The 14,229-nt window shown below is 46.8% G+C and overlaps 2 protein-coding genes across 2 annotated transcripts; one reads left to right on the forward strand and one right to left on the reverse strand.

Moving 5' to 3' along the window:
* Positions 1-11,208: 11,208 nt before the first annotated feature.
* LOC140201528 (histone H2B 7-like) lies at positions 11,209-13,392 on the forward strand. Its single transcript, XM_072265775.1, has one exon. The coding sequence runs from the start codon at positions 12,024-12,026 to the stop codon at positions 12,267-12,269; it is 246 nt and encodes an 81-aa protein (XP_072121876.1). The 5' UTR covers positions 11,209-12,023; the 3' UTR covers positions 12,270-13,392.
* LOC140201526 (histone H2A) lies at positions 12,317-14,013 on the reverse strand. Its single transcript, XM_072265772.1, has one exon. The coding sequence runs from the start codon at positions 13,974-13,976 to the stop codon at positions 13,587-13,589; it is 390 nt and encodes a 129-aa protein (XP_072121873.1). The 5' UTR covers positions 13,977-14,013; the 3' UTR covers positions 12,317-13,586.
* Positions 14,014-14,229: the final 216 nt, after the last annotated feature.

The following is a 14,229-nucleotide window of genomic DNA, read 5'->3' on the forward strand; positions in this document are numbered from 1 at the left end:
ATATACCACATCCACTGGTTCTCCCCTATCCACTCTACTAGTTACATCCTCAAAAAATTCTATGAGATTCGTCAGACATGATTTTCCTTTCACAAATCCATGCTGACTTTGTCCGATCATTTCACCGCTTTCCAAATGTGCTGTTATCACATCCTTGATAACTGACTCCAGCAGTTTCCCCACCACCGACGTTAGGCTAACCGGTCTATAATTCCCCGGTTTCTCTCTCCCTCCTTTTTTAAAAAGTGGAGTTACATTAGCCACCCTCCAATCCTCAGGAACTAGTCCAGAATCTAACGAGTTTTGAAAAATTATCACTAATGCATCCACTATTTCTTGGGCTACTTCCTTAAGCACCCTGAGATGCAGACCATCTGGCCCTGGGGATTTATCTGCCTTCAATCCCTTCAATTTACCTAACACCACTTCCCTACTAACATGTATTTCGCTCAGTTCCTCCATCTCACTGGACCCTCTGTCCCCTACTATTTCTGGAAGATTATTTATGTCCTCCTTAGTGAAGACAGACCCAAAGTAATTATTCAATTGGTCTGCCATGTCCTTGCTCCCCATAATCAATTCACCTGTTTCTGTCTGCAGGGGACCTACATATGTCTTTACCAGTCTTTTCCTTTTCACATATCAATAAAAGCTTTTACAGTCTGCTTTTATGTTTCCTGCCAGTTTTCTCTCATAATCTTTTTTCCCCTTCCTAATTAAGCCCTTTGTCCTCCTCTGCTGAACTCTGAATTTCTCCCAGTCCTCAGGTGATCCACATTCTCTGGCTAATTTGTATGCTTCTTCTTTGGAATTGATACTATCCCTAATTTCTCTTGTCAGCCACGGGTGCACTACCTTCCTTGATTTATTCTTTTGCCAAACTGGGATGAACAATTGTTGTAGTTCATCCATGCAACCTTCAAATGCTTGCCATTGCATATCCACCATCAATCCTTTAAGTGTCATTTGCCAGTCTATCTTAGCTAATTCACGTCTCATACCTTCAAAGTTACCCCTCTTTAAGTTCAGAACCTTTGTTTCTGAATTAACTATGTCACTCTCCATCTTAATGAAGAATTCCACCATATTATGGTCACTCTTACCCAAGGGGCCTCTCACGACAAGATCGCTAATTAACCCTTCCTCATTGCTCAAAACCCAGTCCAGAATAGCCTGCACTCCAGTTGGTTCCTCCACATGTTGGTTCAAAAAACCATCCCGCATACATTCCAAGAAATCCTCTTCCTCAGCACCTTTACCAATTTGGTTCACCCAATCTACATGTAGATTGAAGTCACCCATTATAACTGCTGTTCCTTTATTGCACACATTTCTAATTTCCTGTTTAATACCATCTCCGACCTCACTACTACTGTTAGGTGGCCTGTACACAACTCCCACCAGCGTCTTCTGCCCCTTAGTGTTACGCAGCTCTACCCATATCGATTCCACATCTTCCTGGCTTATGTCCTTCCTTTCTATTGCGTTAATCTCTTCTTTAACCAGCAACACCACCCCACCTCCCCTTCCTTCATGTCTATCCCTCCTGAATATTGAATATCCCTGAACGTTGAGCTCCCATCCCTGGTCACCCTGGAGCCATGTCTCTGTGATCCCAACTATATCATAATCATTAATAACAATCTGCACTTTCAATTCATCCACCTTATTACAAATGCTCCTTGCATTGACACACAAAGCCTTCAGGCGCTCTTTTACAACTCTCTTAGTCCTAAATAATTCCAAAATATTCCCAAGAAGCCCCTGTGTAAAGTGACTGTCTACATTAGCTCTCTGATTGACAGTTCATTCTGCCCTGACCCCCGGTCTGTGGACAGGGTGTCATGTGATGTGAGGTCACTTCCTGAGACGAATTGTGTGTGATCTCACTGACCGACGTTCCTGTGGCAACGGGATTGTATTGCCCAAGTAGTTTAGTTTGGGATGGGGGTGGAGGTGAGGCTTTACTCTGGGTGGGGCGGAGGCAGCTGAACTGAAGTGGGGTTGGTCTGTACATGCTGCGATTTTGAAGAATGAGATGTGATATAATTGACTTCTGGAGTTTGCTGATTAATGTTGAAAGACGGATAAGACAGCAAATGGATCAGGTGAGCTGCTCCTTGCTCTCTGCCATTATCAAGCAGATGTACGAGCGGACAGTAGGGTCTGGTGGGATGAGTGTTTCTCCACAGTGGGCATAATCTCTTCCCGCCTGCCACCATGGGAACGGTGAATGTCTGTCAGTGCCTTACTGCACCAGTTCCAAAGTGCAGGTTTTCCATTCTCATCCTCGGGCTCACATCCCTCCTTGGTCCTCAGCCTCTCACTCTCCCTGTAACATCTTCACATCCTGACAAACTCTCACAGTTCTGCTGTCCTCCCTCTGTGGCCTCTTCTGCCTCTATATATCCGTACCCTTTTCAGATCGGAGACCTGTGACAGTGGTGTGCTACAGGGATCCGTGCCTGGTCCCATGTTGTTTGTCATGGGTGTGTATGCTGATAAATAAATTTACTTTTTTGATGAAGTAGGTTGGAGGCCTGTGACCAGTGGTACTGCTGGAGAAGGTGCTGTGTATTTTGTTTGTCGAATATATTGACAATTTGTATGAGAATATATTTGGCATCTTTACTAAGTTTGCAGTTGATACCAAAACTGATGGTATTCTGAAGTGAAGAAGGTTGTTCATGTTACAATGGGGACATAGAACAACTACGAAATTGGGCCACACATCAAAGTTGCTCGTGAACGCAGCAGGCCAGGCAGCAACTTTGATGTGTGTTGCTTGAATTTCCAGCATCTGCAGAATTCCTGTTGTTTACGAAATTGGGCCAGATGGTTAGACTACACTTGGGGTATGGTCAGAGTCTTTTCCCCTCAGTGGAGGGAAAACTATATGTAAAGGGCATAAATATGTTGTGAGAGGATAAAGGTTTTAAGGGACCTGTGGGGCAACATTGTATCTGTCGGGGGTGGGAGCGTTCTGTCACAATGGCGGGGCATTGGGAGCAAGGGTGGACCCAAATGCAAGACACATCTTGTGAGGTTACTTAGATTTAGTTTATTGTTCAATACCAGGAGAACTAGGCAGGAGCAGGAGTGGCGAACTGGACAAGGACTCAGGACTACGACTAGGCTGGGACTAAGGGTCTGGGCTAGGACTCGGAATCGGCTCCCAGAACTAGAGGAGACATGAAGAGGCTAGGGTATGGACTTCGAGCCCGAGACTGGGCAAGGACCCAGTACCTGGGTCTTGCCTCGGGCTCGGACCCCAGAACCAGGCATGGACATGACATGGGCTAGGGAGAGGAGGAACATGGGAACACAGAGCCTCAGTCTCGGGAGAGCAGGTACATGGAACCATGGACACATACACAGAACACAGAGTCGGGACCCCTCCTTGGGTACAGGACGTAGGGCCGGGACTTGCACACAGAACAAAGAGCTGGGACCCCTCCTTGGGTACAGGACATAGGGCCGGGACTCATGATCCTCCGTGGGGCAATGGCAAGATGGCCTGACTTACCCCACGGAGGCGAGGACAAGACATGACCCCCCGCGGGGCAATGGCAAGATGGCCTTACTTACTCCACGGAGGTGAAGACAGGACAAGACAAGACATGACTCCCCGCGGGGCAACGGTAAGATGGCCAGACTTATCCCGCGGAGGCGAGGACAAGACAAGACAAGACCAACACGAATGAACACCAGACAGTACCTATCTAGCTCCGGTGATGGAACTAGACCGAAGTGCAGGCGGGGGCTGCAGATGAGGGCTAGAGGCAAGAGGGGCAGAGAAAGGATTACAGAGAAGGGTGTAGGACAGGAATCACAGACCTCCAGGGCCAGGACTTGACATGGGACTTGAACGCCGCCAGGGCCAGGACGTGGACGTGGTACTTGAACACCGCCAGGGCCAGGACGTGGACGTGGTACTTGGACGCCGCCGGAGCCAGGACGTGGACGTGGTACTTGGATGCCGCCGGAGTGAGGACGTGGAAGTGGTAGTTGGATACCACCGGAGCCAGGATGTGGACATGGTACTTGGACGCCGCCGGAGCCAGGACGTGGACGTGGTACTTGGACGCCGCCGGAGCCAGGACGTGGACGTGGTACTTGGATGCCGCCGGAGCCAGGACGTGGACGTGGACATGGTACTTGGATGCTACCGGAGCCAAGACGTGGTGCTTGGAACCTCCAGGTAGCGGTGAGCCCTAGACTCAGCCCGGGAACAGTAGACAGCGGCTCTTGATTCTCTCCGGCGGGTTAACTGGCTGACCCACCTCGATGAGGAAACTTTGTAGGCTCGCTCGGGTAAGGAAAGGCGAATTACCGACACTCACTATGGGCGGAGACAAGGCTTGCTCCAGCCAGGTAACATTGGCACGCCATGACTTTGCAGACTTTGCGGATGCTCCCGCACCGAACAGCTGAAAGCTGGAGACTATAAACTACCAGTTCAGCCGAGTGTTAATTGCCTCCAATCACCAAAGTCGAGGGACACGGGAAAACAGGGAATCAACGGTCTGGATCGTAACATAAACAAGCTAAATTTAAAGGGACCCCGATCCGGACCATGACAGTATCAGAGGGATAGGAAGGTAAGCAGAGGGGGTGGTGTGGTTCTGCTAGAAAAGAATGGCATCAAATCATTAGAAATATGTGACATAGGATTTGAATTAAGAAAATAAGGGTAAAAGAACCCTGATGGCAGGGTCCATACTGCTGCTGGGATGTGGACTGCAGATTACTATGGCAAATAAAATAGGCATGTCAAAAGGGCAATGTTATGATAGTCATGTCAGATTTGAACATGCAGATGGGTTGGGAAAATCAGGTTGGTAATGAATCTCAAGAGAGTGAATTTGTTGAATGCCTATGAGATGGCTTTTTAGAGCAGTTTATCATTGAGCCTACTAGGGGATCAGCTAAACTGATTTGGGTGTTATGTAATAAGCCAGAGGCAGTTAGGGAATTTAAGGTAAATGAACCATTAGGAGACAGTGATCACAGTATGATTGCATTCAGTTTGAAATTTGAAAGGGAAAAAGTAAAGTCTGACGTAGCAGTATTTCAGTGGAGTAAAGGAAATTATAGTGGTACGGGAGAGGAAATAGGAAGGAGATGCTGGCAGGGGTGACAGAAGAGCAGCAATGCCTTAAGTTTCTGGAAAAAATGAGGAAATGGCAGGATAGATGTATCCCAAAACAAAGAAATGCTGACATGGTAGGATAGTACAACTATGGCTGACAAGGGAAGTTGAAGCTAATGTAAATGCAAAGGAGAGAGCATACAACAAAGCAAAAATTAGCAGGAAGATAGAGGATTGGGACGCTTTTAAAAACCTTCAGAAAGCAACTAAAAGAATCATTGGGGGGTAAAGATAAAATATCAAAGCAAGTCAGCAAACAATATCAAGGTGGATAAAAAAAAAGCTTTTCAGGTATATAAAAAAATAAGATAGATGAGAGTGGATACTATTACAAGGGAGAAGGTGCTCAAAAAGCTGGAAGACTTAAAGGTACACAAGTTACCCAGATCAGATGGATTGTTCTCTAGGGTTCTGAAAGAGGTAACAGTAGAGATTATGCAGGCATTAGTAATGATCTTTCAAGAATCATTCGACTCTGGCATGGCTCCAGGGGACTGGAAAATTGCAAATTTCACTCCACTCTTTAAGAAATGAAGGAGGCAACAGAAAGGAAATTATAAAGCAATTAGCCTTAGCTCAGTGGTCGGGAAGACATTGGAGATGATGTTATGCAGTACTTGGTGACACAGGACAAGATAGGACAAAGTCAGCATGGTTCCCTAAAGGGAAAACCATGCCTAATGCACCTGTAGGAATTCTTTGAGGAGATTACAAGTAGGATAGAGAAAGGAGATGCAGTGGATATTATATATTTGGATTTTCAGAAGGCCTTTGACGAGGTACCACACATAAGAATGCTTACCAAGTTAAGAGCCCATAATATTACAGGGAAGTTACTAACATTGGTAGGAGGCAATGAGTAGGAATAAAAGGATTCTTTTCCGGTTGGCTGCCAGTGACCAGTGATGTTCCGCAGGGGTCGGTGTTTGGAACACTTTTTATGCTGTATATCAATGATTTAGGTAGCTTTGTTGCCAAGTTTGCAGATGACACAAAGATTGGTGGAGGGGCAGGTAGTGTTGAGGAAACAGGAAGGCTTCAGAAGGACTTAGACAGATTAGGAGAATGGGCAAGAAAGTGCCAAATGAAATTCAATGTTGGAAAATGCATGGTCAGGCACATTGGTAGTAGAAATAAATGTGCAGACTATCATCTAAACAGGAAGAAAATCCAACAATCTGAGGTGCAAAGGGACTTGGGAGTTCTTGTGCGGAACACCCTAAAGGTTAAGTTACAGGTCGAGGCAGTGGCGAGGAAGGCAAATGTAATGTTAGCATTCATTTCAAGAGGTCTAGAATACAAGAGCAGTGATGTGATGCTGAGGCTTTATAAGGCACCACTGAGCCCTCACCTTGAGTATTGTGAGCAGTTTGGGCTCCTCATCTGGGAAAAGATGTGCTGGCATTGGAGAGGTTCACAAGGATGATTCCAGGAATGGAAGAGTTATCATATGAAGAATGTTTGATGGCTCTGGGCCTGTACTCACTGAAATTCAGAAGGATGAAGAGGGATCTCATTGGAACTTTGAATGTTGAAAGACCTAGACAAAGTAGATGTGGAAATGATGTTTCCCATGACAGGGGAGTCTAGGACAAGAGGACACAGCCTCAGGATAGATGGGCATCCATTTAAAACACTGATACAGAGTAGGAACACACATCAAAGTTGCTGGTGAACGCAGCAGGCCAGGCAGCATCTGTAGGAAGAGGTGCAGTCGACGTTTCAGGCCGAGACCCTTCGTCAGGACAAACTGAAGGAAGAGTGAGTAAGGGATTTGAAAGTTGGAGGGGGAGGGGGAGATCCAAAATGATAGGAGAAGACAGGAGGGTGAGGGATAGAGCCAAGAGCTGGACAGGTGATAGGCAAAAGGGGATATGAGAGGATCATGGGACAGGAGGTCCGGGAAGAAAGACGGAGGAGGGACCCAGAGGATGGGCAAGAGGTATATTCAGAGGGACAGAGGGAGAAAAAGGAGAGTGAGAGAAAGAATGTGTGCATAAAAATAAGTAACAGATGGGGTACAAGGGGGAGGTGGGGCCTTAGCGGAAGTTAGAGAAGTCGATATTCATGCCATCAGGTTGGAGGCTACCCAGACGGAATATAAGGTGTTGTTCCTCCAACCTGAGTGTGGCTTCATCTTTACAGTAGAGGAGGCCGTGGATAGACATGTCAGAATGGGAATGGGATGTGGAATTAAAATGTGTGGCCACTGGGAGATCCTGCTTTCTCTGGCGGACAGAGTGTAGATGTTCAGCAAAGCAGTCTCCCAGTCTGCGTCGAGTCTCGCCAATATATAAAAGGCCACATCGGGAGCACCGGACGCAGTATATCACCCCAGTCGACTCACAGGTGAAGTGTTGCCTCACCTGGAAGGACTGTTTGGGGCCCTGAATGGTGGTAAGGGAGGAAGTGTAAGGGCATGTGTAGCACTTGTTCCGCTTACACGGATAAGTGCCAGGAGGGAGATGGGGGGGGACGAATGGACAAGGGAGTTGCATAGGGAGCGATCCCTGCAGAATGCAGAGAGAGGGGGGGAGGGAAAGATGTGTTTAGTGGTGGGATCCCGTTGGAGGTGGCGGAAGTTACGGAGAATAATATGTTGGACCCGGAGGCTGGTGGGGTGGTAGGTGAGGACCAGGGGAACCCCATTCCTAGTGGGGTGGTGGGAGGATGGAGTGAGAGCAGAGGTACGTGAAATGGGGGAGATGCGTTTAAGAGCAGAGTTGATAGTGGAGGAAGGGAAGCCCCTTTCATTAAAAAAGGAAGACATCTCTCTCGTCCTAGAATGAAAAGCCTCATCCTGAGAGCAGCCACACTCAGGTTGGAGGAACAACACCTTGTATTCCATCTGGGTAGCCTCCAACCTGATGGCATGAACATCAACTTCTCTAACTTCCGCTAAGGCCCCACCTCCCCCTCGTACCCCATCTGTTACTTATTTTTATGCACACATTCTTTCTCTCACTCTCCTTTTTCTCCCTCTGTCCCTCTGAATATACCTCTTGCCCATCCTCTGGGTCCCCCCCCCCACCTCCTTGTCTTTCTTCCCGGACCTCCTGTCCCATGATCCTCTCGTATCCCCTTTTGCCTATCACCTGTCCAGCTCTTGGCTCTATCCCTCACCCTCCTGTCTTCTCCTATCATTTTGGATCTCCCCCTCCCCCTCCAACTTTCAAATCCCTTACTCACTCTTCCTTCAGTTAGTCCTGTCGAAGGGTCTCGGCCTGAAACGTCGACTGCACCTCTTCCTACAGATGCTGCCTGGCCTGCTGCGTTCACCAGCAACTTTGATGTGTGTTACTTGAATTTCCAGCATCTGCAGAATTCCTGTTGTTTGAGTGATACAGAGAAATTTGTTTAGCCAAAGAGTAGTGAATTTGTGGAATTTGATACCACAAGCAGCTGTGGAGGCCAGCTCGTAGGATGTATTTAAAGCTGAGATCGATAGGTTCTTGATTGGCCATTGAATCAAAGGTTATGGATTGAAGGCCAAGAAGTGGGGCTGAGGAGGGAGGAAACAAAGGATCAGCCATGATTAAATGGCGGAGTAGACAAGAAGGGGCAAATGGCCTAATTCTGCCCTTGTGTCTCATGGTCTAACATGTCACACAGAAGGATATGTGGAGAAAGCTGTAGAGGTAGACATATTTACAATATGTAAAATACATCTGGACAGGTACATGGATAGGAAAGATCTGGAGTGCAGTGATCCAAATGAATGCAATTGGGTATAGTTGAGTTTGGCAGCTTGGTCAGCATGGATGAGTTGGGCCAAACCGCTTAAAAACAGGAAAAAAGGGAGAGTCTTTGTCAGCTTCAAGCTTGCTCGATGACTCAATAAGAGAGAAACAATGGAGTCAATCATGGGCTCCAGGCTGTCAGGCCTCTAGGCCACACTCTCTGTTCCAAACCTCATCGAACTTCCTCACAGACACCAAAGTGCCCGATCACTCAATTGGCCCAAAAACACACCACCAAAATGTAAATCACAGGTTCCAATCACATACGGCTTCGTAGTAGAATCATATTTGAAAATGGTAGTAAAGGAAGTAGTTTTGTGAACTGTCAGTCAGATCTCAGTGAAGCCTACTGACTCAGATGGTGTTGGATACGTGGAATGACACAATAATATTCAAACAATATTTGGAATAGTACATAGAAGTACAGAGATGGGTTTGGGGGCCAAATGTAGGCCAATGGGACTGCCTAGATGGATATCTTGATCAGCATAAATAGGATGGGTGCAATGGCCACCACCCCCCCCAGCACTACTATAACTACACATGCACATTGATCTGTTGTCCCTCTCTCTCCAAATTGAGTACATCAATTAAACTGACCTCCGCATGCATTCTTTTATTTAATTGATATGTAGTTCTACAGACACAAGTACAAAGGATCTTGGCAGTTCTCATCTAGGATTCACTAAAGGTTAACATGCAGCTTGAGTGGTTGGTAAGGAAGGCAAATGAAATGTTAGAATTCATTTCAAGAGGAGTAGAATATAAAAGCAAAGATGCAATGCCAAGACTTTTTTAGGCATTGGTCAGACGGTACTTGAAGAAATGTGTGAGCAGTTTTGGGCTACGTATCTAAAAAAGGGTACGCTGGCATAGCCTCAGAACAGAGGAACATCCATTTAGAACAGAGGTGAGAAAGAATTTCTTCAGCTAGAGGGTGGTGAATCTGTGGAATTCAATGCCACAGGTGCCTGTGGAGGCCAAGTCCAGACCGCAATGTCTTTCTCTTCAGTGAGTACAGCTGAGAACTATATATTGCAGTCCATATCCTCTGGCCCACAGACAGGTTAGCCCTTTGATCCCTAATGCTGGGTGTGTACAAGCCTGTGTGCTCACTGCACAGTGTGGAGAGTTTTATAGGTCTCTGTCCTTACGGTGAAGGACAATGTTGGAAAGTTCATTGTCCGAGTGGAACATTGCTGACTGTTTCTGGACAATGCAGTGTGGTGTGTTTTCATTGATTCCTGTCAGTTCTCTATTGGGATGTAGAGGTCACACGGTGCAGTATCAGTTACCTGTCACTGTAAAAACCAAGTGTGTCCCACTGGTACACTTCTGTGGGCTTCCAAGTATTTGTGGGACATAAATAAAATGAGAAAATCACCAAATGGAGAGAGGTAGTGAGTCCCAGATGGGAACCACACTCAGCAGAACACAAGACAACAGGAGCAGGAGTCACCCACCTGGCCCCTCACCCCTGCCCCACCATGCAGTGTGAACCTGGCTGATCTGTCCCAGGCCTCACCTCCTCTTCTGTGCCAGTGCCACATTACCCTCTCATCTGTGATCTTTATATAATGTATCTCCTTCCTCATTAAATCTGTCCAGTGATTCAGCCTCCACACCCTCCAGGATAAAGAATTCCAAATATTCCCCATCTTCCATGAGATGTTCCTGCACATCAGCTTTAAATAACTACTCCCTGACCTTGTAACTCTGGAAACATCCCACCATCTCTCCTGTCAGCACTCCCAAGGACCTTGTGTAATTTAAGGAAGGTTTCCCCTCAATTTTCTAAACCCCAAAGAGCTTGTATCTGATTTCTTGATGTGACCTCAGCAACTCCCTGTACATCTATATCAATACTTCCCTATTTCTAATCTCCAACCACTTCCCCCCCCCATTTTAAAGACCAATGTACCATTTTCCTCTCACTTCCCAAGATTAAATTTCACCTACCATTCCTCTGCCTGATGGACCAGCTGAAGAATATCATGTTGTGTCTAACACAATCCTCCTCACTCTCTACCCCTCTGCAGATTTTCATGTCACCTGTAAACTTGCTGATCACATCACCTACTTTTAGTAGTAATCTCCACCACAACCCTCTGCCTCCCATAAACCAAGCTGATTTTAGATCCAGTTTGCCACCTCACCTTGTACCTCATGGGCATGAGCAGTTTGGACCAGACTCCCATACCTGAAAAGTTGAAGTCATCACCAAAATCTATGTAAACAATACCTCCCTCATTATCAAACTTATTTTCCACTTCTCAACATTTAGTGTGTGGGCTCCCAGAGTCAGTGAACACCACAGCAGAACCATCAAGTCTAGAATAAACAGCTGGTCCAGTGTGGCGAGTATTGGCCTGTAGTGAAAGCCTATCAGTGAAACCTGACATCCTCCGGGGGAGGAGATCTACCGTCCTTCCTGGCCTCAGTGTGACTCCCGACGCACAGCAGTATCACTGACCCTTCTCTGCCCTCTGAAATGGGTTAGAAAGTCACTCTAGAACGTCTAGGGATTTGGGGATATTGGTGTCCCTGCTGGCGAATCCCTCACGCCGGTAAAGAATAAAACCATTCCAGGAATGTCTGGCACAGAGTGAGGCCGTTCAGCCGTTCAGCCCGCACAGGACAATACCGTCTGTTCAGACCCATCCCTTCCGTCGGCTCACAGCCTTGTACGTTCAAACTTATAAATAACTCAATCAGATCTGAGATCTGCAGCCTCTGTTGCAAGAAAAGCAATGATTCTCAACGTCAGCTTCTTCCACTTCCACCTCCACCAGAGTTACCGGGCCCTAGGCGAGTTGTGATTGGCTGCGGCTAGGCACGATGACTGGCCCCTTAATATGTCCAAACAAAATATTAGATGAAGGTAATAATTTTCATGCTAACCATTGACAACACTTGCTTTCCCAAATCCTTCCTTAGCATAGGATGGGAGCACTGCCAATTTAATCCAAACTGCGACCCGGTTCCACTTATTTTTGGGACTGAAACCGACAAAAAAAAATGCTTGTTCTGGCGAAAGCTCCCAAGAAGGGGCCAAGAAAGCCGCGTTCAAGGGCAGCAAGAAGCGCAAGAGAGCGAAGAGGGAGACTAATGGTATCTATATCTACAAAGCGATGAAGCAGGTTCACCCCAGCACAGGCATTTCCTCCAAGGCCGTGTGCATCATGAGCTCTACCGTTTACGATATTTCTGACCGCATCGCAGGCGAAGCTTCCCGCCTAGCCCGTTACAACAAGCCGTCGACCATCATTTCTCGGGAGATCCAGACTGCCGTGCGCCTGTTGCTGCCCGGGGAGCTGGCCAAGCACGCCGTGTCGGAAGGGACGAAGGCGGTGACCAAGTACACCAGCTCCAAGTGAAGCTCCACAGAGTGCTGACGAAACACAACGGCTCTTTTAACGGCCACTCAATGTCTTGCTGAAAGAATTGCTCCAATATTTCAACAGTGAAATATAACAAATCATTTATTGGAATCTTCAGTTTGGAAATCATTGTAATTTATGTTGTTGACAGCTTCCGGTCCATCTGTCCGGTTCAATCCCGGGATCGCTCTCCCTACCCATTGGCCGAACACCGACACTTGAACCTTTTCTCGATCAGCTTGGTTCGATTTCAGACATTCACGCACAAATTTACACAAAGAGCTTATTCTTGAGAGGGAGAATTTTGCTGTTGCGGGTTAATTGACGTTAGAGTGGTTTATTACCCGCAGTTCGGTGTTTGGTAACTGTCCTGAACCCTGTTCTGAATCAGCTGAGATTCGCAATAGATTTACGGTCCTTTCACAAAACAACTTCACATCGCAGTCTCGACCCTGACCGCTGTTTCCGAGCCGTCCATAAGCTGATGCGTTTTAAATAATTTAAAAAAAGGCTGTCATGTTCTATGAATCAGCATTTATTCCGATCCGTAATTCAATGAGTATCTCGAAGCAGAGAACTAACTTTCGGGGCTCTGCGGATGTGGTCTATGTATTATTTCAGTTTTTAAAAAAATATTTGCACGGTTCGCCCACTTTTGCACATTGGTTGTTTGTTGGTCTTTGTGGTTTTCCATGGATTCTATTGTGTTTCTTTATTTTGTGGGTGTCTGCAAGAAGCGAACTTCAAGGTTGTATATGCTGTATAGAATTTGATAATAAATTTACTTTGAACATTAAACTTAATAAACACTGTCAATATTATAAATGGATCAGGGTCATGTGACGGCTCCTATTCACACAGCTGTAATTATTTGCTTTCGGACTGTTCTATAGATTTATTTTCCTCTTGGCGGACTTTTCAAATTTCAGGATTTTCGGTTAGTTTTGGCGCTTGTCCTGTTGCCGCCCGTTCGCTGGTGATTGAGCTCTCTGATTGGCCTTTTTCACTCGCCAATCAGATTATTACCGCCAACCAACCGCCGCCCTGTATTCACGCCGGAAGCGGCGCTAACGGTTCAAAAAAATCCTAAACTTTAGGTAAAATGAGGCAATCTGTTAAAGTGGGCAAATAAATAGGTTTTATTTATTTCAGAGGAAGAGATGCGCTTTAGACTGAATTCAAAACGCTTGTCTACGACAGACACTTTGAACGGAAATGCCCCGGACTCACCCAGTCGGTGCTCAGCCCTTCCACAGACAATCTGAGTGGCTCTGAAAAGAGCCTTTGGGTTTTTAAATTGTCGCTTTTATCTCTTTACTTGGCCTTGGGGTTGGTGGACCCGCCGGTTTTCTTGGGCAACAACACGGCCTGGATATTGGGCAGCACCCCGCCCTGAGCGATGGTCACCCCTCCCAGCAGCTTGTTGAGCTCCTCGTCGTTGCGGACGGCCAGCTGCAGGTGTCTGGGGATGATGCGGGTCTTCTTGTTGTCCCGGGCCGCGTTACCGGCCAACTCGAGGATTTCAGCCGTCAGATACTCGAGCACAGCAGCCAGATAGACCGGGGCTCCGGCACCCACCCGCTCAGCATAGTTACCCTTTCTCAGGAGCCTGTGAACACGGCCCACCGGGAACTGCAGTCCGGCCCGGGACGAGCGAGACTTAGGCTTGCTCTTGGCCTTTCCGGTTTTCCCTCGTCCACTCATTTCAGCAAACTTCTTCGCAGAGAATGAGGAAATGTTTCCGCATTCACCAATTTTATAGCTTCTGGAGGATTGCGGAATGACATTTACGATTGGTGGTGAAATGCTTTTTTCGATTGGTAATGTGGATAAGCGGCTGTCTGATTCTCCAATGATCAGACCGCAGCAAAAGAAGCGCGAAAAATAACTGTCACTCCCCAAAAGGACATGAAATTTGAAAAAAAAGACTTCAAACTATATTTATTATCAATGTATA

The sequence above is a fragment of the Mobula birostris genome, chromosome 8 (genome assembly GCF_030028105.1).
Source record: "Mobula birostris isolate sMobBir1 chromosome 8, sMobBir1.hap1, whole genome shotgun sequence".
NCBI classification, from domain to species: Eukaryota; Metazoa; Chordata; class Chondrichthyes; order Myliobatiformes; family Myliobatidae; genus Mobula; species Mobula birostris.